Source organism: Peromyscus leucopus, chromosome 6 (assembly GCF_004664715.2).
Source record: "Peromyscus leucopus breed LL Stock chromosome 6, UCI_PerLeu_2.1, whole genome shotgun sequence".
Lineage (NCBI taxonomy): Eukaryota > Metazoa > Chordata > Mammalia > Rodentia > Cricetidae > Peromyscus > Peromyscus leucopus.
Genome location: NC_051068.1, coordinates 33,807,157 through 33,834,084, shown reverse-complemented (window position 1 = coordinate 33,834,084; position 26,928 = coordinate 33,807,157). Strand labels below are relative to the sequence as shown.

General features: G+C 38.9%; 1 protein-coding gene across 4 annotated transcripts in view; it reads right to left on the bottom strand.

The window, feature by feature from the left end:
• Trpc4 (transient receptor potential cation channel subfamily C member 4) overlaps positions 1 to 26,928 on the bottom strand; it is a 176,981-nt gene that overhangs the window by 94,258 nt on the left and 55,795 nt on the right. For all 4 annotated transcript variants that reach the window (XM_028873358.2, XM_028873357.2, XM_028873360.2 and 1 more), the window contains one exon: positions 7,879 to 8,397. In XM_028873358.2, the coding sequence (XP_028729191.1) occupies positions 7,879 to 8,397 (519 nt within the window). The remainder of the gene's footprint in view (positions 1 to 7,878; positions 8,398 to 26,928) is intronic.

The window sequence follows — 26,928 nt, the reverse complement described above, 5'->3', positions numbered from 1 at the left end:
AGGAGCCATCTGTGAATAACAGCTTTGGAGCTTGGGTGTCAGAAAATGACAAGTCACAAAATTATCACATGGGCATTATCAGTCCCAGGGACTTTTACTGGGGAGGTAGATGCGCGTCCAATAATTAACATGTTAAATAAGCTCCATTTAGAATGAACTCTCCTAGTGGGATCAAAGGAAAGGGGGAAAAGGGAGAAGCTGAAAACATTCTCGCCAGCACAGCCTGGGAGGAAATTCAGGTGTCCAAGCTACAGGGAATTTATTGGGAATTGTATTTGTGTGTTATTCATTTCCAAAGGAGATCCCTATTTTCTTCTTTTCCAAGGGTCACAGGATATGGTAAATTCACTGTGGAAAAAAAAAATCGAGCCCTTAATTTCACTTAGTGACGAGGGACAATGAAAACACAGGTCACTAAACATGAACTACGGAGAAAACAGTACTGAAATTTCAATGTGCACATGTGTGCAGGAGGAAGAGATGCCATGGTTCACAATCATTGACAGATGAAAGGACTGTGTCTGAATAATAAAAATCCACCTGCTAGCTCTTGCTTGTCAATCATCATGAAGCCAGAAGTACCAGGTTACACAGGGAAGCAATTCACCTGAGGACCAAGAGAAAGCATCCAATATACAATGCAAGTTTTTAAGATCATTGTTATCAGCCCAGTGTTTGCCATGGAAAACTTTTCTTTATACACATATACCTCTTTGGAAATAAACTCCTTAATCATTTTCCTATTTATTTGAGTTGATATTAAATATAAGCCAACTACTGTGCCTAATTTAAAGATAAGATTTGCTTCTTTATGATTTTTTTGGTGGGGTGGAATTGTAATTTCTTAATCAGTGCAGTTGAAAAGGCTAAATCAACATTTATAGAATGTTGTAGATATACACAATCACAAATTTAACTGTGTAAGGAATAGAAAAGTAATTATGTTCAGATAAGGATTAAGAGAAAGTTGTTATCTGTCATTTAATTAGCTGCAAAGAAACCCATAGGGACTGGGCTCCAAGCTCTAAAAATCTAGTGTTAAATTAAATGCCTAATGACCTGTCATAGTCTGTCAGCTGGCTGACAAGTCCTGAGCAGGCATTTGCTTCCTCTATTACTTGGTGGCAGGCACAGAAATATGTGATGCTCAGAAAGAAGCTCAGGAGATGCATCTGGGAGTTTGAGATCCATAGCAACAGCAGGTATGTGCGAGCATGTGGAGCAAGGAAGCAGAGCCCTGGCATTCGATCCAGGAGTGTCCGCTACAGAGCAGTAGTAGAGAATGTGCAGCTAGAAGAAGGCTGATCCCTTCTACACATTTTACATAACTCAGTGTGGTTTCATGAACAGACATCCTAACAACTGCCTAGTCTATTTCTTCACTCATACTCGGGGGACCGAGCCATCAACTAACTGTTCTTAGAAAACTGCCAAGTGAGGTGATCACCCATTTCTCTATAATTGTATTCTGGGGGTGACATTAGGTAGTAACATATCCTTATGGTAAGATATAGATAGATGATAGATAGATAGATAAGTAGGTAGGTAGATAGCTAGATAGACAGGTAGGTAGTTCGTTAGATGATAGATAGATAGATAGATAGATAGATAGATAGATAGATAATAGATAAATAGGAAGATAGAAAAACAGAGAGACAGACAGACAGACAGGTGGTAATGTCCTCCACTACCTATCAAAAGCACATAGTGGCCTTCTCAGGGATCTTAGCAAAGCAGATCTTTGTTAAAGAACAGAGCAGCATTCGGGGGCTTATTTTTAATAAATTCATTCATTATACTGTAGGAAGTTTGGATTAAACTATCATTAGTAGTAGTAAGAAGTTTATACAGTGATAAATGAAGGGCTTGTGCCCAACTCTGGGTGGTTCCTGTTCTGTTTTCAGCGTGTAAAGGTGCATCATCCACCTGTTCGTTGACACACTCGCCTTAGGTGGTCTTAGGGTTAAAGACTTTGATCCTCAGTCCCTCATGCCTCCTTTAATATCAATATTATTTCTTGATCATGAAAGTTTGAATAAATCTAGAAATGTAAAAACATAACTCTTGGATACAAGGGAGCTCTAGAGTCCTGGGATCAGTTCAGTTTCCACACTGTGGACTTGTCTAACTGATACAGATCTTCACATTTTCTCATTCATTTTAATAAGGGCTAGATAAAGGGAAAATGAGAGTTTAGCAGATCAAAAGTTGGTTTCTGAAGTGTTTATCTAAATTGTTCTATTATTAATAAGAACTTGGGAGTCAGATATTGGGGTGAAAACCTGACAGAGCAAGAAATCAGCAGAGGAATAAGCAGCTGACCCTGTCTCCATGCTTCTCAGATCACAAGGGCCAGTGGCTCTTTCCAAGCCTCTCCCTATTACTTCCTGTGCCTCCCTATCATATCCTGGGTCCTCCAAAATCTCTATAGCTAATTCTGGTCAGCTAGTTGTTGACTCCACCCCCAACCCGATTCAAGGTTAACTTCATTAATACTTTTGGCATGTCACAGTGTGATCAAATATCCTGCAACAGGTTTCTATCCTTCTCCCTTTACCAACTATATTAACTTATAAGACCAAAACCCCTTCAACAAAACAGTGATACTGACAAACTCCAGTCATGGAAAAGGTAAATTGAATACAGATGCCCATGCCATTTACTCTACAGAAATTATTTTTCAGTTGACTTTGCAAAGTCATCAAGAGGTCAATCTGTGATGTTTTCCCTCAGTAGGATGTACTTCTCTGCTTCTGTTATTCAGTAGCTAGGGTACTCTGCTGCTAGATTAGTTTTTCACAATGCTGTCAATGACGTGTGACTGAACGTAAGGAGGATGTGGGCTATACAAATACTCAGGGAATCCGTCAGGCTCTCCACACATATTCAGTGATGTTACAAACATGAGGAACGACAGCATAGAGATCATGTTAACCTTCACAAATCCTACAACCTCAAAGATCACACCGGAGACCAAGTGACAAGTTTCCTAAGACATGTCCCTGCCATGCCTGTCTCTCTTACCTAATTCACAGGAGGAGTTCAGTCTGGCCAGGGAGTACATGACTTTGCTCCAGCACTGAGAGACTGCTCAATGACTGGCACTGGGATGTGGGCACTGGGCTCTAGCCCTGCTCAGAGGATACTCTCTGTCACAGCTGAGTGAGACCAAAAGGATTATGGTTTGACACATACAATAGGTAAGCAGGAGACATATGTTTTGCCATTGGGATCTGAATTTGAGCCCAAAGCCCAACATTTAATAGGATAACACTTGACACCATTTAATTCTCTAACTGTAAATACATACAATAAGATAAAAAGAAAACCCAGATAGTTCACACTGCTTGTTGATTTCAAGATTTGTGTACAGCAATTACTGTAACAAAGGTACCCATGCCTGGTGCAAAGTAACATTCACTTTACAAAGGCATGATTCCTACAGCTCTGACATCTTTAGTTTAATTCTCAGAAACGGGCAGATTCCTAGCATGCAAGATCCTGGAATTTCTTGTGATTACTAGAAAAGCATTTGAACAAATCTTCAATCCACTTCCAGCATAAATGATATTAATGTAAGTGTTGCTCAGTTTTTGTCAAGCTGACACAGGCTGGAGCCATCAGGGAAGAGAGACTCTCAGTTATGATAATGCCTTGATAGACTGGCCTGTGGGCAAGTCTGATGGGCATTTTCTTGACTAATTATTGATTAATTATTGTGGGAGATCTCAATCCATTGTGGGAGGTAGCACTATTGGGCAGGTGGTCTTGGGTAATATATATATACAGACTGAGCCAAACCAGTAAGCAGCACTCTCCATAGCCTCTGCCTCCAGTTCTTGCCTTCTGTCCTGACTTTCCTCAGGGATGGACGATGACTTGGAAGCGTGAGATGAAATAAGCACTTTCCTACCCATGCTGCTTTTGGTCATTGTTTTGTCAGACCAATAGTAAGCAAAGGAAGCCTATGCATGAATTCCTAGGATGACTATTACTGAGATTACTATAAACACTACCATTTAATCAGACAAAACCATCATATAAAGAGACGTGCCCAGAACTGAGAGGTTCTTCACTTCACTTGGATGTACACATTCCTGATCAGCTACAGAGGCAGGTAAGACTGGTAAGCAAGACAGGAACACTCCTAACACAGCCTGGAGGGGAGGGAGACACAGGAACACAAGGCAGTGTGGGATGTACATAATAATGATGTTTTCAAGGCAGCAAGATAGGTTTTTACAGTAATATATTCCTCATACAATTGCCAACACATTAACTCCCTGAAAGGTTTTTAAATTGATATTTTAGATTAACATTCAGCATAATGACTATCCTAAGATGAAACCCATTACTTTGTATACAGTTAGGATGTTTACCCCAGAGAGAGAATGCATTCCAGGGGAAGTGGGCATTTCATTAATTCTTGAAAATTCAAGAATAAATAAGGACTTAGCCAGCCTGAAGATTAATGGGAATGTAATGGGACACAGACCTGAGGCAAACCTCAAATTTGTTAAGGCTAAACAAAGGAAAACCTGTAATAAAAACAGAGAAGGCAAGGCATTCCACTAAAGCTGAGTTTTATTTAAGACATGTGGTCTTGCTCAAAATTTTTAAATCAAATATTTTGAAGTCAATATCTTCTGGATAATATAGAAATATGTTTCATAAAATCCAATTTCTGATTTTGAAGGTATACACAAGAGTAAAATTTTATTATGGATATTTTTATACTGCTATCAGTCAAACAATGTCACTTTGCCTCTCCAAAACAGTCAACCCCAGAAGAATCTGCTCTCTGATACTGAATGAAGGATTTCATGAACAATATATATAAGAATTATTGTTGCTTTCCTTCTCCACTGAAATATCTAGAGATGAAAGGAGAAAATGGAAATGTGATGTTTTTAAGGAACATTCCTCTAAAAGGCCATTACTAATTCTTACTTTTTTATTACAGGCTCTATTTGGTCTGTCTTTCATCTAGGTATACTTGCGGGTCCTATTACCTCCAAGATCACAGCTGCATATTAGCAGCATAAATGGGCATCTACAGAGGGTGTTAGGAATGATCAGCCACCTTGATGCTGACCAGCCTAACAAGGGACTCAAATTGTGACTTTTGTTCCCCAGAGTTTGAAGGCAAGCTCACTTTGTGAAAGCATAAAGCATTCAAAGAACCAAGGTAAAGAAACAGATATTAAGGAGGGACAAAAAATATTTTTAATGGTTCAATTTGTTTACTGTCTTTCTTAACTGACTAAAAGGCGTGTGGAAGAGCTGAGTGGCATCATCACCAGGACCAGTGCCCTGAGCTCTGCCTGGAATTTGTTATGTGAAATGTCTTCAAAAAGTTTAATAAATGAAGAAATGAATGAAAGATTACACTGCACGAAACTGAGTTGTAAGCCAACATGCATAAGGAGATGCATATAAGAAAGTCATGTTAAAATACTTGTCTTGGACATTTTTTTTAAAACAAGAATTCAGTAGCTTAAGGGATTAAGTCTCACTAAAGGTGGTCTGTCCTGAGGATACTGTAAAGCAGTTTATCAAAAGTTTGTTCCTGAGCTTTCAAAAAGTCACTGGGGCTGAAGGCAAAGTTAAAACAGGAGGAACAAAATCAGTGTAGGAAAATGATGATGATGATGACGACGACGACGACGACGACGACGACGACGAAGACAATGACGATGATAAATCTGAGCTGATTCAAGGCTGTTAAGATGAACATGCGAGCCAAGCAGACTGCCTCTTTGCCTCTTTGGTTTTTGTCTTGTAGTTTTTGAACATCTGGATGATGTTATGATGCTCACAGTATAAAGAGAAAAATAAACACTGCACAAATGACCTTGACAATCATAAGTCAGTCCTATAACACCCCTGCCCCGCCCCAACCCTAAAGAAAACCAAAGAAAGGTGATCATGGTGCTGTGGTAACAAGAGATCTTTAAGACCTGACCCAAAATAGGACCCCCACCCTCACCTTACCACATGCCATAGGCTACAATGTGCACAATGGATTTTCAGATTTCACAATGGTATTTAGAACTTTCAAAATCATGTAAAATTTTCAACACTTCATCTGGCTGCAGCATATTAAAATTGTTTCAGTTTATTTTAGACATTAGGCCCTTGATTCTTACACATAAGGACCCCAAGACTCAAGTCAACACCAAGTCAGTGACTTTTGAGTCGGAGGAAATGTGCAGAGCTACTGCTTCCATCTCTCCTGGTGGGGACTTCAGTTAATGTCAGGTGCCGAGAACCAGACAACAGTCAAAGGTCAAGAAAGCCAGTTCAGGAATCCTGAGTCTGGAACACCCAGTAAATAGCAATAGAAAAGCATCGGGGCTGACACAGAACAGGCAGTGCCCAGTAGAAAAGCAACTTTTAAAACAGAGTCATCTCAGGGCTAGAGAGACTGCCCAGCAGTTTAGGAGTCTTGGCTCCTTCTGTAGAATGCTCAGTTCTCAGCACCCACATGACACATGGTGGCTCACAACCATCTGTAACTCCAGTTCCAGGGGATCTGACTCCCCCTTCTGGCCTCTGCAGGCACTGCATGAATATGGTGTACATACATTCAGGCAAACACTTATACACATAAAACAAAAATAAACCTTAATAAAAAATAAAATAAAATTGAATAGTCTCTTTTCCTCCACCCATCATTTCCACACTATGTAGTTTTCCTATATCTTGTGTAGGAATGGATAGTTACTTTCAAGAGTGAAAGAGAACCAATATTTGATGGAGATTTAAAAAATCTTGAGAGGGCTGGAGAGATGGCTCAGAGGTTAAGAGCACTGGCTGCTCTTCCAGAGGTCCTGGGTTCAATTCTCAGCACCCACATGGTGGCTCACAACCATCTATAGTGGGATCTGATGCCCTCTTCTGGTATAAAGTTGTCGTATATGCACATAGAGCACTCATATCAATCAATCAATCAATCAATCAATCTTAGGGCTGGAGAGATGGCTCAGCAGTTAAGAGAAACTCACTGTTCTTCCAGAGGTCTGAGTTTAATTCCCAGCAACCACATGGTGGCTTACAGCCATCTGTATGAGATCTGGTGCCTTCTTCTGGCCTGCAGGCATACATGCAGACAGAATACTGAATACAGAATAAATAAATAAACCTTTAAAATAAAAATTTTGAGAACTGGATGCAAATAGAAAGTGTGACTGATACAGATGTGAGTGGTCTAGGTACAGATGTGAGTGGTCTAGATACAGATGTGAGTGGAAAGTTATTCCTAAAACTAACTCTCCAGCCTCCTATTATTGACAGATCACGAAGGTAAGCAAACATGAGAACGCTCCAATATATTCATTTACTGTTGAACAAAAGACTCTTTCTGTATTAATTCCTAATAATACATTCAAGTGCAATAGTTTATAGTTAATCAATAGTCCTCACACCCACCCACATGTTAGTCCTCCTATGAAATTGTAAGGAAAATATTTCATATATACATATATGAACAGTATAAGATCAATTTTATTAAGTAAATGAGGAAACTCAAGAAGCTCTATGAGTAACCATCAAGAGTCTAGAGTCTAGACTGACAAGTTATAAATGGTAGAGTCAAAATTCTCCCCCTGATCTGGGGGAATCCAAAATTTGTTAGCTTCCCATCTTATTAAAAGTGAGCATACATGCTTTCTCGCAGATGCCAGAACAACTTCTAATTATTGAACCACTTACCGCTATTCTCCTGCGTGGAGATAATTAGGAATCTGGCCAACATGAAATGCCACCTACTTACAAGAGAATAAAAACGCTGTTAAGTGTAACACAACTTCACCATAGCACTGGGTTGTCAGGGATGAGATTCCATCTCATTGATGGATCGTGTCTGGCAACACTCACCTCTTTTTGACGGTACTTAATGGCTAATTTTAGCCTCGCAAGATCATTTCCACTCTGTTCTTCGATCAGACTATTGTCATCGCGGTAATTAAGAATGATTTCCAGCTCTCTGGAACTCCGTGTCTGATCTAGGAGGTCCTTAGCAAATTGTTTGCATTGTCTAGACAGCTCCTCGTATTCCGACTTGAATTCATTCTCCACCTTGCTCAGTTCCTGCAGCTCCCAGCTCAGTTGAAAGGCGGTGAGGAAAGGGTCTTCGCTTGACAGGGCGATGAGTGAGGGACTGGCCAATGCCTTGTAGATGTTGAGCCTGGACCTCGAGTGCCTGAGGCTGTCCACATCTGAGCTGGAGACACACTCGACACAATTACAGCGGACCTCGTGGGGTCTGGGCACCGAGACACCTTTCTGGACCAAAAGTTTGATTATCTCATAATTATTTGTATGTGCGGCCAAGATGATAGGTGTAATGTCTGGAGTGAATTCAGAGAACTGCTTATCAAGGAGAATGGGAGGCACCTGGGGAGAGAACAAAGCAGAGGTGTGGGTGCATGCTCATTTCTTAAAGCTTCTGAATTTCAAGCAGCCCAGGGCAGCTGTGCTGAGCCAGGATCATAAATCATTTGTCATGTTTCCTTTCAGGACAGACTTTTTTCCCCAAAAAAGACAAAAAAAAAAAAAAAAAAAAATCAAGGAAAAAACTTAACCCCATTATAATAAAATATCCTCCCTACAAAATAAATTGTGACTTTTTTCTAAAATATTAAAATAGGTGGCCATGGCTAGATGAAAAGCCTTCCTTACTCCTAATTTATTTGTCAACAGATAATTGTTGTGGATAGTGATTATTTTATACATGGATTGTGGGACTGCGGGGCTTGGGGAACCTGGAGAAAAGCCCTCCAGCAACAGATAGTCTTTTTTTTTTTTTTCTACAGACACTGACTTGATAATCAAGAAATAAACTTAAAAAAATTGAGTTGCTTTAAAACCAAGATCCTGGGACTGGAGAGATGGCTCAGTGGTTAAGAGCACTGGCTGCTCTTCCAGAGGACCCAGGTTCAATTTCCAGCACCCACATGGTGGCTCACAACCATCTGTAACTCCAGTTCCAAGGGATCCAGTGCCTTTTTCTGGCCTCTGTGAGCATGAAACACACATGATGCACATATATGCCTGCAGGTGAACACTCATGCAGAGTTTGAATGTTTCCCTTAGTCTTACTGTAAAGACAATGATGTTTCTAACTGGGTTGTTTTAACATCACACAGCCCTGGAGTTACTTGCACACACAGAGACTGTATTCCCTCAGAGAGCAACTGCTGTTCCCAGAAGTCATCCATGTTCTTCATGGTGAAGCCATGTGGCTCCAGCCTGAGGCACACAGAACTTTCAAAATCTTTAGTGTAATACTTTACCCAATTTTAGAAATATCTGTCATTAGAATATGTATTTTTGTATACTAATAATGTAATAGACAATTTTAAGAGTGAAATTCATCAAAATGTGACATCTATCCAATCTGTCTTTGTACCTTTGTATGCAGAATTCGTTAGAATATGTCATACTTACAGAATAAAAATGTGCACATAGTATTATTTTGTGCATCACAGATGTTAAAAATAACATCCATCTCCTTTGTTTGTTTATTTGTTTTCAAGACAGGATCTCACTATGTAGTTCTGACTATTCTGTAACTCACTATGTAAACTAGGTTGGCTTTGAACTCACCATTCCCGGGTAGTATCCACATTCAATATGGGTATTTTTCTTAATTGGGAAAGTAACATCTGAACAGGTTTCTAACTCTGTTTTGTGTAGAATAGTTTGCCTCATAACATGAAGTTTCCATGACTCAAAAATCTTCTGCATGCTCTAGCAGATAGTATAGGGATGAAAGTTTTGTTAAACAGGCACTTTTTTTCTAATCAAAATTGTTTGGGTTCTGTGACTTCATTTTGTTCTCAATGTAATATACTAATGCATTTTTATAAAAACTCAGAATATAAATACTTTTGCCCCCCATATGTGCAGATTTCTTTGACTTTCTAATTCAAATCAATTTAAAGTTAATTTTAAAATCCAATTAATAGATGTTATATAGAATTTGAAAATTCATACACACACCCAAGTATACACAGGTATATTTCTGCATGAGCTTAGACAAAAACAAGTGGCTTTTATATGAACGAATGAGTTAATGAACCAATGGATGAACAAATGGATGGATGGATGGATGGATGGATGGATGGATGGATGGATGGTGGGTGATGGATGGGTGGGTGGTGGATGGATCACGTAAGTTACACTCTTATCCAATCAAATTCAACGGTATCATTTCAGGGCCAACCTACTGCTCCAAATGAGTAAGAGGTGTGCAGACTGCCAACATGCAGCAATGCAGCTCTGGTTTCAGTGTAAGCTAAGGTTTTACTTGCACGCCCACAGCCAGTCCATGAAGCAAAGATGGTGGGGCCTTCTGGGCAGCTACAACTTTAAATGCACTAGCAGTTGGATCAGACATATGATGAAACCTTGACCTAGGAACAGGATGAAAGGCAGCTGAAAGTGAACTGACCACTTTTACATGCTTATTGCTCAAAATGCAGAGCTCACAAAATTTGTGTGGCATGCACTCACAAAATCTGAGGCTGCTTGTGGAGTCATGCAGAAAGAACGCTATCCCAAATAAGGATTGTTGTGCACTGTATAGGGAAAAATAACAGGTACATGTAATATGTACATGCATATATGTGTACACACACTTCTCTACTAATATCTTCAGTGGAGGTAATGAAAGGTAATTTAACTGATTGTGAATTAGTGATCAGCATATCAAAAACGTGATATAATAATAATGCCATCAAAACTGATTTTTTTTACCTAGATTCATAATTAAAGGAACTGCATATGTCATTTAGGAGCTAGAAAAATTGAAATATCATATATCTCTTCCTAGTTTATATATGTATTTTTTAATCTATCATATCTTAAGTTGAACTATTTACATACAGGCAGCACTTGGTGGGTTTAAACAACACATGAAACTGGGAGATACAAGTGGTTGGGGTGGGATGAACCAGAAAGGAGGGAGTGGCTGTGGATTTCATCAAAACACATTATACACATGTAGGAAATTTCCAGACAATAAAAAATACCTTAAGTCCCATTGAACTGAAATCAGAAAACAACTCCATGGAGGGTTTTTATTGCAAAGCACTGATCAAATAGTTCTCATTTTCAATTTCAGGAAACTGAAAAATTAGACTTCCAGAAAAGGAAAGTATCACATTTAATTTTTGAAACAATGCAGTTATTTTTACTGAAGGAAAGAATGTTCAACCCTTATGACTGTTAGACACCATCAAGTAGAAAAAGTAGACCATAACATATATGCTGGGTTTCTTCATAAAGGAAATATCTGGCAAATGTCTCATATAAGTAAAAGAAATTTAAGGAGAAATCAAAAGCTAAACGAAGCATAAACAGAAAGGAAGATTCCTATTCCTTAGAAATGCTCAGTCTGTGAAGGATCGACTGGACCTCTGATGTGTTGAGACAATGGCACAGGCTTAGACATGTCTGCTAAGATCCCCATGTTCCCATGGTTTTAAAAACAATGCATTTAAATCATCAGAGTTGCAGACTGGATGAGGAAAGAAGCTACAGTTCTTGCTCACTACAAGGAAATCACAAATGACTCAGGTGCCGGGTCTGCTTAGCGTGCAGATGCGCTCCCTAAACTTGAATAATTATACATGTCAAAACTAAATTGTAAGAAGGAAATGAGGCAAATCTGCCTCTGACAGCTCACAAGGTCCCGTGCAATGTTCATGGAGCAAAAATCAATGAGTTTCTCTAAATTAGCAATATGTGTAACAGAACATATAATACAGAGAGTTTTTAACATGGAAATTATTTAATGATAAAATATATAGCAATGATGGATGTGGTAAAGAAAATTAAAAACCGGAAGAAAAAGTAAAATTGTGTTATCTGGAATAAGATCCGAATATGGAATAAATCTATTGGCAATAGATGATGGTTAGCAGACAGACCCACAACTGGCCACAGCACAGAAAATCAGGCACAGCAGAACGCCCAGCCGTCAATGGGAGTATAGACCTCAGTTCCTCCTCCTCCTCCTAAGGCTCAGAGATCACTGAGGACACAGAAAGGCTGAAGAGCCAGAGGTGGTGTATGAATACAGGAAAGAGTGTCTGCAGGTCACAGCAAGGCAGCTGCTACCTGCACAGGACCCATGTGAGCCTGATGAAGAGAGGAGTGAGGAACCAAATCCCGTCCCCAGCCAAGGCGCTATTAGCAGTGCTGAGAGAGGGAGAGCCAGTTTGCTCCAGGAGTGGACCTCTGATAAGCAGACCACAGTCCAGTGGAAGGCTCCACATACAGGAACACTTGGTCAGTACAAATTTATCTTGATAGTTTTTTTTTTTAATTCTTCTCTCATATATTACACCTGGAACATAATTTCCCCTCCCTCTCCCCCTCCCAGTCCCTCTGCCCACCTCACCCCATCCACTCCCCCTCCTTTCCCTATAGAAAAGGGCAGGCTCCTAGGGATCGGTTTCTAAACAAAGGACACAAAGCTGTATGGATGGTAAAGGGGGCACAGAGAGGGGAAGAGGGGGTTGAAACACATTGTACAGAATTATCAAAAAAATTAATGAAAGATTAGTGAGTTTACCCAATAGAAATGAGGAGAATATAAACATGTCTGATCTATAAAATATGGGGGGGAATCATAAAATCATCATTATGTCAAGTTCCATAAAATATATGTATTTTATACCATTTTGTTGGAATTTTTTATATTAGAAGGAATGATAAACACTAGTTAATATGGAGGAATTATCTAAGAATAACTAACAATTATGATACAGAATATGCTTCAAGAATATAGCAGAACACATGAATTGCTTGAACAGTTGCTTTACAGGAATGATCCCTGAGGATTATCTCTAATACCTTTGCATGTGAATAGAGGAGCTGTTCTCTTAAGGAAAAGCAGATCATTTATTAAATGACACTAACAGTTTTCCACCCAAACTAAACTAGGTCTCTAATTCAGTTTACAATGTTAAATTTGATATGAAGTAAATATTTAAATATTAAAACCCAAAAGCAACATAACTTTAGAAAAATAAATAAATAGCTATGTAGCCCTGGGGTTAAGGAGAAATCTTTAGGAAAAATGTAAACATGGAATTGAAACCTGAATATTTTATTATTCAGTCTTTGCATACAAAGTTGAAAAATCCCAAGTATAATATCAGAAAATGAGCTAATAAACAACAGTAAAGGACACGTGCAACACAGGAAACACACTAACTGTACCCATTACCTAGTGTGGTGGCGAACCTAACAAACAGTTCTGTGACAGGGAAGAGACACAGGGATAGCTCTAAACATCTTCCTCACAGGAGAAAAACCAAAATGCCAGGCTATTTCTCATTAGCAGTCACACAAAGGAAAACTAAAAGAATACCAAAACATGCTATGCTTCTACCATGTTGCCACATTTGAAATGCTATGGAGACAAGTTCCATCACTGGCAGAATGAGTTGCTATAGTCTCTTAGAGGGTACCTGCTGCTTATGTGAGTTCTGAAACACACACTTTTCATGCCTGAGAACATTTCACCCAGACAGCCATGGTGACAATATTTTGCTACACAATGACCCTCTGAGGCACCAGGTTCTGCATCCAGATTCAACAAAGCACACATCAAAAGCTTTTGAAAAAATGTTTCTACTGGGGATGGAGAGATGGCTCAGGGCTTAAGAGCACTTACTACTCTTGCAGAGGCCCTGGCTACAATTCACATTATCCACGTGGTGGTTCATAGCTGTCTGTAACCTCAGTTCCAGGGCATCTGATGCCCTCTTCTAGCCTAGGTATGCACTGAACACACATGTGCACATACAAATATGCAGGCAAAACATTTATACACATAAAAATAATAAATAAATAAGTGAATGAAGGAATGAATAAATGTTTTTGTAATATGCATCTACACTGAATATATACAAACTTTTTTTGGTTATTCTTGCTCCCTAAGTAAAAATTCTAACTAATTGTGGATAATTTATACTGCATTAGGTATCATAAATAATCCAGAATTAATTTGAAGGAGCATGTGTAGAGTTAATATGCAATGCTGTGCCCTTTTATACAAAGAACTGAAGCATCCCAGAGGTCACCCATGCTAGGAGAATCCAGTCTCCCATGGATAACAAAAGGAGACTGTGTCACTGTTTGTCATGATAGAAATTTTGGAATCACTTGCATATTTTTCAAAAGATAAACATTTGAGAAAAGCATAATTTTTGTGCATTAAATATTACATCAGATATTTGAAGTAGAAAATATTATGGTCTGCATTGCTCTAGGGAATGTCCCTAACATCTCATTTTGTAATGCTGGAGAACTGTAATATAGTTGTTTATGCAAAGGTTCCCTTTTTTAGCTTCATTAAACATTAGTTGAACATTTACACTGTACCAGACATGACCATGGTCTTACTCTGTTGTACCACAATATCTCATTTAGTGAGCAAAGACTCTAGTCATCAGGGAGACCTGGCATGTCAGCATTTCCTTCATATCACATTTCAGTGGCAGGTCATTGCAACATCAAATGTCTATTCATAGTTTCCTTGTTGATTTTTGCTTTTCTTTCCTCTTTACCCAACTGTATCAAACACCCAGAACACAGTCCAAACATTCTCAGCGCAATGACAAACATGGTAAAGGTTGGCTGCATTTCCCTGGCTTTTCTTGCCTTCAGTGTGGGCAGGCAAAAGGAGGGGTAGTATTAATTACCCATGAGAGAAGAGAAACAAGCACTTTAAAAAACTGGTGAGAACAGAAGTACATACTATACACAATTCCATTTTCTTGTCTTCTTAAAGGCTCTTTATATGCTGTGGACCTCTCAAGTAAGTGATGTACCTAACTTAAACATAAATGACAATATCCATGTGTGTCCATTTTCACCTCTGCAAATAACTTTAATTATTAATCACTAATACATTTATTTTAAATTATATTAAACATACTACTTTATGGTAGGCTTACATAAACTCCTGCTTCAAATGACACATACTGACCAAGAGAAATGCCATTGACTTGGGGAAGTTCAGGGGGCACGTGGGAAATACAACACTGTGAGAACTTTGATGGCAGATTTTAGAGATAGGAATACTTGTGCCAAGTGTAATAGGTTATGGACAAATCCACTTCAGCTAGTAGACAGTATCATGTAAATGTGCCTAGAATCTAATGATAATGATATTAGTCACAGCTAACACATATGAAACACCTGTGCTGTGGCTGGTGCTGAGAACTTGTGTGTCACCTTGGTCAATCTTCAGGATTATAGTTTTGAGATAAATGTTCTGTTTTATACAAATGAGAATGTCAAGTCTTTGTGAAATTGATTAAGTACCTTGTCTATGGTCACACAGAAATCTATAAAGCCTGACTCTAGACTCTAAATTCTTCAATATATTAGACATTCCTTGTAGCATTTCTCCAGGAAAAAAAAATAAGATTCTAAAATGGAGCTAAAAATAGCTTCCTAGTTGTGTTTCTCATTCAAGCCATGAGATGCAGTATGATGGGTTCACAGCAGTGTGTGGGCTTGATCTGCAGCATGACAGATTCCCGCCGAAGTACACAGTAGCATCTCTAAGCCACACAGCACATTGTGTAGTGGATTCAGCTTTTGCTTGTACAGGAAAAAAAAAAGGCTTCTGGGCTTGTTATTGGTCATAGTCAATCTCTTTCTAAAAAAAAGGAGGATATGATATAGAAATGTATGATACAGATATGATAGGATGGAAATGTAGATTATTGAATCTACTTTTAAAGAGTAACAACTTGCTTAAAATGTTTTACATTGCGATGGATTTTATTGATACAAATTTAAAGTTAATTTTGTTATACTGTATATATTTTTTTCTACTCTTGTTTAAGGTACTATTTTTATAAAACTCATTTAAAATTGTAATGCATAATTAAGAAATACATTAACAATTAATCATCTATGATAATCAAACTTATAGTCATGTTAGTTAAGTTTTCTAGGTATACATAGGTATATTTCAATTAGATAGGTAATCTTCAAACACTTCAAAGACCTACAGAATATGGTGTTTAAAATGTTTTAAAAACTTAGACTTTCTGGACAGTGAGACACGTCTGCTCCTAGAAGCACCGATTTACCATCACCGAGAGGAGGATGGGCATCGAAGACACTCCATATGGAGTTTATCTTCTTCTTGGCAGAACTGGCCATTTGGGCAAGAAACTGTTCTTGCCTGGACTGCTTGACAAAATGTTGTACCAACTGGACATGCAGGACCCATGGAAAAATGACCACTGAATTTGCCAAAACAAGGCAAAATGGTCCTTCAGGTTCCTGCTTTGCAGAGGAGACTGCCAGACATTCTGCAGGACACAGGGAAAAGCAACTGAGAAATTCAAGGCTTATAGGCTGAAGATGGATGCCCCAGCATTGCAGAGGAACTCTGGGTGACTGTCCAGGCAGCCAGCTGTCTCTGCTATTCTAGATTTTTGGAAGTTGCTTACAATGCTCTTCCTGTTTACTTAGGTAATATTATATGCTTCTGAGGTCTTTGATGTAGTTGAAGACTAGATAGTTATAAGTATAATTTTCCTTGGTTAAGATAAAAGATAAATTAGATATGAAACTTTAGCCTCACAAATATAGGATAGATGACAGAATAATTTCTTTAATTTTGCCACATACAAATAAACTAGATATTGTAACTGTAATTCTTGCTTGATAACTGTTTTTGTTATATGTAATTTTACTAGGTTAAAGTTAAAACCTTCCTTGTGTTTAGATAGAAAAGGGGATGTGATGGGGGAATATCTTTCTGTATGCTGTGAATGTATGCTGCTCTGATTGGTTGATAAATAAATCCATTTGGCCTTTGGCAAGGCAGCTTAGAGGTAGGTGGAAATCCAAACAGAAAGACAGGAACGGAAAGAATAGGCAAGGCAGACACTGCTAGCCATTGCCAGGAGAAGCAAGATGTAAACATACCAGTAAGCCACAAGCCACATGGCAAAGTATAGATTTATAGAAATGGGTTAATTTAAGATGTGAGAGCTAGCTAGCAAGAAGCCTGCCATGGCCATAGTTTAAAATAATATAAGCTTGTGTTTGTGTTTATTTGTGTCTGAGCGGCTGCAGGGCCAGGCGGGACACAGGAAAACTTCCAGCTATAATTTCTATTTTCAAATTTATTTTTTTATTTGTGTCTATGTGTCTGTATGTGAATATGTGCATGAGTCCATGTATTGCTGGAGGCCAAAAGAGGGTGCTGTTTCCCTAGGGCTTGAGTTACAAGAAATTGTGAGCTGCTGGGCATGGGTGCTGGGAACCAAACTCTGGTCCTTTAGAAGTACAGTAAGTGCTCCTAACCTCTGGGCCATCTCTCCAGCCCTGAAACTATGTGTCTTCTGGCTAAGGTAACTGTGACCGCCTGAGAATTGCTCCAGCACCACAATATGATGATGCACATTAATTCCTGCCCCAACCACCTTTCACAGCACGGAAACAGCAAAATCAATTAATATTTTTCATTTCTACTCTCACATTTTCTAATGCAGACATTTATTTTGAATCTTTCTCATTATAGATTAAGATTTGGAGAAACATACATCAAAGACTTCTTGAAGCTTATTCCCACAGGGCTGTGGTAAAGATGAAAGGTGAAAGCCTGTTGATCTCTGTAAATCACTAAACAGCAGGAGGTATGTATGACAACCCTGGGACTGTTTGGAGAAAGAGCAGAGAACTGTCTTGTTCAGTTTCTCCAGATTCATGTGCCTCTCCTCACATAAACACCGCCCCAATTATAGTGCTGGATGCATCTGCACAGTAGAACAGCCATTTCCTGGCGGGGAGTTTCATAAGCATGCATGTCAAGCTTTAGAAGGCTTTCTGTTACTAGGATTTTAAGCTGTCTCCCCAAAGCATGCAGATCTTTGTGATGAACTGCTATGGCTGTGTTCAAAATAATAAGCTTGAATATCCTCTGTCTATATAGGTACCGTAAGTTACAGCGAAGGAGAATCAATTAAATGACCTTTAACAAGATGTTAACAGGCTGAGTTTAAATGTAACTTCCTAGGAATTATGAATTATACACCAACTCTGGCCCATTATTTGAGTTTCTGTTTATCTTGACTACGTTTTGCCATCTCCTTTTCACAACTCCCTGGTCCTTGGACATCCATGACTATTTTTATTTGGAGGGTAGTGTGTGGGCATAGGTACTATTCCACTAATTGCAGATTGCAGAATGCTACCTAAGGGAACCACCTGTTAATTTTCAGTTTTCTCATCAGCAAAACGCTGAGTATAGTCTTTCCTTGAGAGTCTTTTAAGGACTAAAGTCAAAGTTAGACATAAAAGCGTTCTGCACATAATATTTCATAAAGCATAATCTGTTATCATTATTGTAGTTGGCATATCCACCACCACTGTCATTTCTATGGCAGCTCTCTTAGTCTCACTAGGTGACATGAGCCCATTCCACTCTTGTGCGTATTGCTTCTAAGATTCAATAAACCCAATGTCTTTACTTTTCACATGTGTATTCTCTTCACAGTGTTAGTTATTCTGCTTGCATTAATTATGGTTTACATATGCAATATTCTATCTTTCCAGCCATTCAATAACTGTTTGCTGCAGCTGGAGCTCTTGCCACTCAGCCTGTCATCTTCCAGGAATATAGCAATGTGATGATGTCTTTGTCTTCATTCAGAGAAATAGTAAAGGCACAGCCCCTGAGTAAGCCAGTGGAGGGATATATTAAAAAATGGAAGAATGTCAAATTACAGGGTTCACACAGAAAACCACCGTAGAGTAAGAAGAAAGGGAGCATTAGAAGAGAAAGATGCTCCTAACCCTTTTTACTGACAAAGGGGAATGAGACTAGAACACTGGAGGATGGGAGGGCCAAGCAAAGCTTGTGACTAAGGGAAGAACACTCTTGGAAGAGGGGACTGTGGCTATGGAAATGACAAAGCCTGCCTAAAGCTTTAGTCAGCTGAACAGCAGTACAGTTGGTGGTGGAAGAGTGGAGATGGCAGCATTAGGTAAAAGCAGGAGGTGATGCACACGCGATTTGACCCATTTCAGAACTGTGGCTGTTACTTCATGGTGAAATGAAAAGGCATTGGGACATTCTGAGCAGAGAGACAACACGACATGGCCACCTTCAGCAGAACCACCCTGGCATGAGAATGGACTGAAGGGATGGAGGACCCACTAAGGAGGAGGATGGCAGGCATCAGTGAAGAGGGGAATTACAGTGGAGACCTTGACAGGTGGAGTAATACTGGAGAGGTTACAAGAGTGAGGAAGCCATTGGGTTTTGATAATGGAATATTATGGGATGTGAGATGAAATTTCATGCAGAGTGACCAAGGATGACAGAACACCCAGACCTGAGAAGAGCACAGGCTAACTTCTCGAGAACATTCTCAGAGAAGTGATTTAAAGACACAAAAGAGTTCAGGATATAGTCTTTTCATGTTAACCTTGAAATGACGCTAGAAATATGGACCTCCACAGTTGACAGTTATCGACACACAAGTAGTATTTAAAGCCGTGAGCCTGAATGTCACTTTGCAAGTGAGAAATGAGTGCAGGGAGAAAATAGTAGTCAGAGATTTGAACTCGCTGACATTTCAAAATTTAGATTTTGAGAAGATGAGCAAGGAGCTGTAAAGGGTATTGAGAAAACAGGCAACAAGGCAGATGATGGTGTGTGTGATGATGGTGTGTGTGATGATGGTGTGTGTGATGATGGTGTGTGTGATGATGGTGTGTGTGATTATGGTGTGTGTAAAATGAAGGGTGCCGAGGGGGGTGGGGTGGAAGAAGGACTTGAACATCCTCTCAACCAGTTCTATCAGTACAAGAAGAAAATGAGAGATATTACTTCAGGAAGAAGGAAACATGTCTCATGGTCTTGCTGCATGTCTGGGGAAAGAAGGAAAAAGAGCTGAGCATGAAGACACGTGGGAGACACATGTACTCACTGGAAATGAATCGGCATGCCTTCAGAACGAAGCTAGGCTAGATGACTGCATGCCTTTCTTCAGCCCTCTCTAGATTCCTTGTTACAAGACAGAGGAGGCGGAGACTCGAATTTTGCCAGATAACATTACAAAAGGAGTGTGTCAATCAACTATCCATTGCTGTATCAAAAACTTAGAGTAATCGGCTTAAAAAGACAAAAGGTTGATTTTGGCTCAGGTTTAGAAGATTCAGTCCACGGCAGATTTCCTGATGCTTGGGTCTGTGGGGCACATCATGATGGTCATAGAGGCACATTAACCTTATGGTATACTACCCATAATATAGTGCCTCTCAGTGACCCCACATATTAAAGATCCTGCATTTTCCACTAGCACCATTAGAGGGTGCCTAAATTTCAAACACATGTTGCAGATACACACTGCAGTAAGGCATTAGGGAAAGCCTGTGTGCAGATGAGAGGCCATCATGATAAACTACTGAATTTGTGAAGCCACAAGCAAGTGGAAAGAGTTGGAATGTGAGCAAAGAGACCAGGAAGAGAAAGCACCTAATGAGTGACAGATGTCTACAAGAGAGGCTCAGACTTCAGATGAGCCATGGCCTTTAGTGTGGTGATACTGTGTTCCTCAATATATCATGTACCCTAATAAACTTATCTGGGGTCAGAGAACAGAACAGCCACTAGACAGACATAGAGGCACTCACACTTTTAATCCTGGCATTCTGGAGGCAGAGATCCATCTGGATCTCTGTGAGTCCAAAGTCACACTGGAAACAGCCAAGCATGGTGACACACACCTTTAATCCCAGGAAGTGATGGCAGGAAGCAGAAAGGTCTATAAGGTCTGAGAACCAGGAACTAGAGCCTGGTTAAGCTTTTAGGCTTTTAGCAGCACAGTTCAGCTGGGATCCATTCGGATGAGGACTCAGAGGCTTCCAGACAGAGGAAACAGGATCAGCTGAGAAGTTGTCGAGGTGAGGTTAGCTGTGGCTTATTCTGCTTCTCTGATCTTCCAGCATTCACAACAATAACTGGCTCCAGGTTTGTTTTGATTAATAAGACCTTTTAAGATTTGTGTCACACTTCAGTAACAGATGAGGAAAGGAAAAATGACAATATCCAAGAGCTCCAGAAATGATCAAGGCAATAGGCTAGAAGAAAATGCTGAGATAAACACAAAAGACATAAGAAATTGAATAAAACTAGGTTAGAAAGTTACCTGAACTAGAAACAGACAGTCAAACATGACAGGAATTTGGAAACTCGAGACATGACCAGGGAATCTCTTCATGAGGTGTAACAAGAGAAACTTGTGAGGCATTGCAGGTGGAGGGCAAAAGTACAATAAGGAAACCATATTCAAAGCTGCAAGGGCTAGAAGGGCTAGCCCAGCTGTCCTCAGAACTCACATTAATAAAACAAAGGCATGGTGACTTACACTTGCAATCCCAGGACTCCGGAGGTGGAAGAAGCACATCCCTGGGACTCACTGACCAGCAGCAGCCTATCCTAATTGCAGAACACCAGGCCAATCAAAGAAACCCAAGAGAAAGGTAACTGGGGAAATCACAAGAGTGACTTTTTGCATTTACACATATGGGTACACTGTGCATGGATACCCACGTACATGTACACACATGAACATACACCTAAAGCCAAACATCGTGCATAAAGATACACACATGTCTGTACGCATGCATCACACACACACACACACACACACACACACACACACACACACACACACACACCACTAAGGCTATAAGAGGAAAATATCAATTCACTAACATAGGCACAAATATCAGTATAGGGTCAGATCTCTGGTTGACAGCCTAAAATTCAAACGCAGAAAGTAAATAACTTTCAGCTAAGATGGGAATATCCAACAAAACTACTTTTTTTTTTTAAATTGGCAGGGAAATTCAAGGAAAGCACATGACCACAAAGCAGCATGGTGAAGTTTTAAATGAATATAATATGCAGAGAATAATGTTCGTGTCAATCACAAGAGCCCAGGAAGGAAAAATCTAGAACAAATAAAAGGGACAGCAAAGAAGTAATCCATCTGTTCTCACAGGCCAACCAAGTCTCATACTGACAGGAAAGTTAAGTGGAGAATAGTAGTCTACACCACCAGAAAAAAAATTCAACAAGAATTAACAAATAATGTGTCAATAATAAACTTAAGTGTAAATGCCTCAACCCACTAATAGACTCACAATGTCTGACTGGATTATAAAGCTCTATCTAACCATATGGTGTCTCTAAGAAACATACCCACTGGTAAAGACATCTATAAAATGAAAGTCCAAGGCTGGATGCCAAGCTTTCAAATGAGCAGAAACTAAACATAATCTACTCCAGCTATTTTGATAGCTGGTATCGTAGACTTCAAGCCAAAATTATTCTCAAGAGATAGCAAAGACCACTATGTATTAATAAATAGAGCCGTTCATCAGGAGGATATAACAAGTGTGAAAATGTATGCATCAAGCATCAGCACTTCAAAGTTCATAAACAAACAGTAATAGACATAAAATATCAAATACATCCTCATACAACAAGAGTGAATGATTTCAGTATCCTGTTTACTCCCTCTGCCTGGAAGCCATGCCTATTCCTCCTCCCTTGCTATTGACCATTCAGCTTTTTATTAGACCAATCAGGTGCCTTAAGCAGACAAGGTAAAACAGCAATACATTCTTACATAATTAAACAAATGCAACACATCTTTACATAGTTAAACCGATATTTCATAACATTAAAGCAGTGATAAAAAGTTTCCCAGTGAAGAAAGATGCAAGACCTGATGCATTCAACACTGAATTGTTGCAAGCATTTAAAGAAGAGCTAATGCCAATGCTCCTCAGACTGTCCCATAAAACACAAAGGATTACAAGTGGCATTACTCTGAAATAGAAAATGGGAAAAAAAACAAGAAATGCAAAAGATCAAACAAAGAAAACTAGAAGTAAATTTCTTTGATGAATATAGATGCAAATTTTCACAATATAATTCTTCAACTTTAAAGAACACCATTGATAGATAAGATCACACACCATGACCAATTTGGTTTCATTTGAGAAATGTAAGGTTGGTTCAATCTAAACAAATCAACAAGTGTAATTCAGGACAAAATAGAGGCAAGGACAGAAATCAATGATCATTTTTATCAATGCTTAACAATTTAAAGATACTCAACAAAATTCAATGCTCCTTAAGGATAAAAATGCTAAAGAAACTAGGAATAGAAAAAAATACCTCAACACAATAAAGGCTATAAATACTAAACCCATAGACAATATTATTCTAAACTATTAAAACTTAAAATCATTTCCTCTATATTTTGTATCTATATATCTCCTTGTATGAGAGAAGGGTAACAACTCTCTACATTCTTATTTGGTATAATGTTCATATCCTTTGCTAGAGCATTAAGAGAATAAAATAAAGTGGATTAAGAGGAGGAAATCAATTTATTCTTATCTGTACATGACATGACTCTGTACATTAAAGAATCTAAACATTCTATGAGGACACTCCTAGACCCAATATACTATTCAATAGAGTAGCAGGCTACAACATTAACTTATAAAATTAGTGTGTGTGTGAATAATAAACCCACATAATGAAATAAATGAAAGGGAAACTCCCATTCACACTAAAAAAAATCAGAAATAGAACTAAGAAGAAAAATAAATTGAAGACACTAGAGCATGTGAAGAATTATCAAGGTCATGAATTTGGATTGGTAAAATGAATATTCTGAAAAGGGCTATGTTGACACAGTTAATCTACAGACTCAATATAACCACCATCAAAGTCCTAATTCTATGCCTCAGAGATCTAGAATAAATAATTACAAAGTTCAAGTGAAAGCTTAACAGACCCTAGATAGTTGAAGCAACCCTTAGTGTAAGTGCAATGCTTGGGATATCACAACACTTGATAATAAATTAGGTGACAGAACCACAGCAACAGCATAACATGTCACAAAACATGCATACAGACCAAGTGATGAGGACAAAAGACACAGAAATTGAACTATACAGTTAGACTTCACTAATTTTTGACAAATTTGTCAAAAACATACACTGAACAAGCAAAAGCCTCCTTAACAGATGGTTCTGAGGTCAAAGACCTTAGCATAAGACCTAGCAAGTGCTGAAGGGAAGCAACTGAAGATGCAGGCAAGCACACACAAGGCATTCTGACACAGTCTCCAACAGTACACGAGATAATTCCATCCCAAGAACCAACTAATGGGATGACAAGACATTAAAAAGCTCCTTCTCAGCAAAGGAGACAATCAGGACAGTGGAAAGAGCATATAGAACTAGAAAAATAATCTTTGTCAACTACATATCTGACAGAGGATCCATATATAGGATATACAAAGAACTGTAAAAATTTAACAGCAAAAATTGAATCGCCCAATTAATTAATGTGCAATTTACTATATAGGCAGTTTTAAGTAAAAGAAATAGAAATAGTCAATAAAGACTTGAAAAACTGTTCGAAATACCATAGGGTAAATTCAAATTAAAACCACTTTGATCTCATCAAGAACACAAGTGATTAAAAAATGCCGATGAAGGCATCAGGAATGAGGAAAACTAATTCACCGATGGTGGGAATGGATATTTATGCAGCAACCAAGGAATTCAGTGTGGAAATTCATGAAATGATTGGAAAGAGCTCCCATATCACCCACTATATCATTCTCAGTTATATACCAAAAGGCCTCAGATCAATATACTATAGAAACATCTGCACACACACACACACACACACACACACACACACACACACACACACACACACATTGTGAGTTCTCTATTCAAAACAACTAGGAAATGGAACCAGATTGAATGCCCATCAACATGAATAGATGAAGAAAATGTGGTACATTCACATGAGAGACTTTAATGCAGCTACAGAAAACAACAAAATAAAGATATTTGCAGGAACATGGAAGTAACTGAAGCCACTGTTTATTAAAAAATAAAAATACTCAAATATTACATGTTTTCTTTCAACATGCTAAACCCAATTCAAAATGATATACTTGTGCACATAAAAATGAATGTAAGGATAAGGATAATTTCCTTCACCAAGTATAACTAATTTGCTTTTTTTAAAGATCCATTTCTGAGATAAAGAGTGTTTCTTTCACTGCATTGATGGAGTGCTTCCTCAGGAAAAGTGCATAATTAGCTAATATATTTTGATACTTGCCATTCAATGCTAAACAGAACTACTCTGGTCAGTTTTGTCATATGCATTCTAAATATCCTTTTCCAAACATTTTCCATCTTACAATTTTATTCTAAATACACAAAGGAACACATTCTATAAACTTAGTGTAGAGTTAGTTCACTTTGGGAAAAAAAACATTTTAAGACATCTTTTAGGGCTTAGAAATCTTTCTGAATTATTCTTCATTTTTCCATTCCATATTTTCTTTATTATATTTGTGGAAATTGAATGAATGCATATATACATTCATGAAGGTTGACAGAGTCATGTCAAGTCCTGTTATTTGAGGTTTCAATGAAGGCAACAAAAGTATGGAACAAAAATATAATATACATTAATTTTTAATATATTTATGAAGTTTCTCTGTCAAAATCAAATAGCCTGAGTCTTGTAAGTTGGTTAAAACTGTCACACTAGGGAGCTGGAGGGATGGCTCAGCAGTTAAGAGCACTCACAGCTCTTTCAGAGAACTTGGGTTCTCACTGCCCACATGGCAGTTCACAACCACCTGTAATTCCAGTTCCAGGGGATCCGATGCCCTCTTCTGGCCTCCATGGACACTGCAAGCATGCAATGCACATGTATACATGCAGGCAAAATGCCCATACACATAAAATAAATAAATCTAAAAGCAGCATATCACACTGGATTGTGCTCTGCATTGGGGGGGGGTGTTAGTGGCAAGAAGTTAGGGATAAAATTCACGAATCTTTACACCATTATGCTCCGTGATAGAGGAACTCTCTCATACTGGGTGTAAAGAGAATGAGACCTCGTTGGCGTAATATGGTGATACACTATTGCATACTTTTACCAATGGCTTAACTTCTTTGAAGAAATACATGATAAATATAGACAATTCACTAAAAATTTTCTCAACCACAGCCGATATGAAATAGAAGGAATAACAGCAATAAAAATATTATGGACCCTCTGGCAGCAAAAGGTACATCAGTGTCTTCCAAAGATAAAATGCCCTGAATTAAAATGACATCTTCAGAATGGTCCTAGGATTTGCAGCAGAAAAGCTGATGGAGGCTCACACAGGACAAAAGCCAAGTACCTGGCTATAAACTCGCTAACCCTGGGTGTGTAGCTGAGTCCGTTACTTTGAATGTACTTGAGGGGTTCAGGGTGGGGTTGTTGCCTGTGTCTGCCCGCTGGCTGCCATGAGATAAGCCATGTTCCCTTCAACCCATTCCCACGACTATACACTGCCTCACCACAGGCCCCAAAGCAAGGGAGCCCACCCGCCGTGGACAGAAGACTCTCTGAACATGAGGCTGAAGACTTACAAAGAGGAAAAGGTGTGCTTTGCCACAGTGACAGAGGACTGAATAACAGGGTAGGCTGTATTACTCTTCAGGTGAAACACTGAAGAGAACACCTGAAGAAATACACAATTTCATATGGAGCCTTTGCTCACTCTGCTTGCCCACTTTCTGTCGCTGACAAGATGTCTGAGAAAATCAGCTTAAATGGAAGTCTCATCCACAGTATTCTCCTCCTTGCTTAGAGCCTGTGTGTACTGAGGAAGTACGGACGCCATGATAGAAAATGCAGAGTAGGGCAGAACTGTTCACCTCATGGTGCCCAGAGAACAAACAATAAAGGGTCAGGGTATATCCGTAGTGACCCAATTTCATTCCAACTGACCTCACTCCCTAAGGACTGCGCCAGCTTTC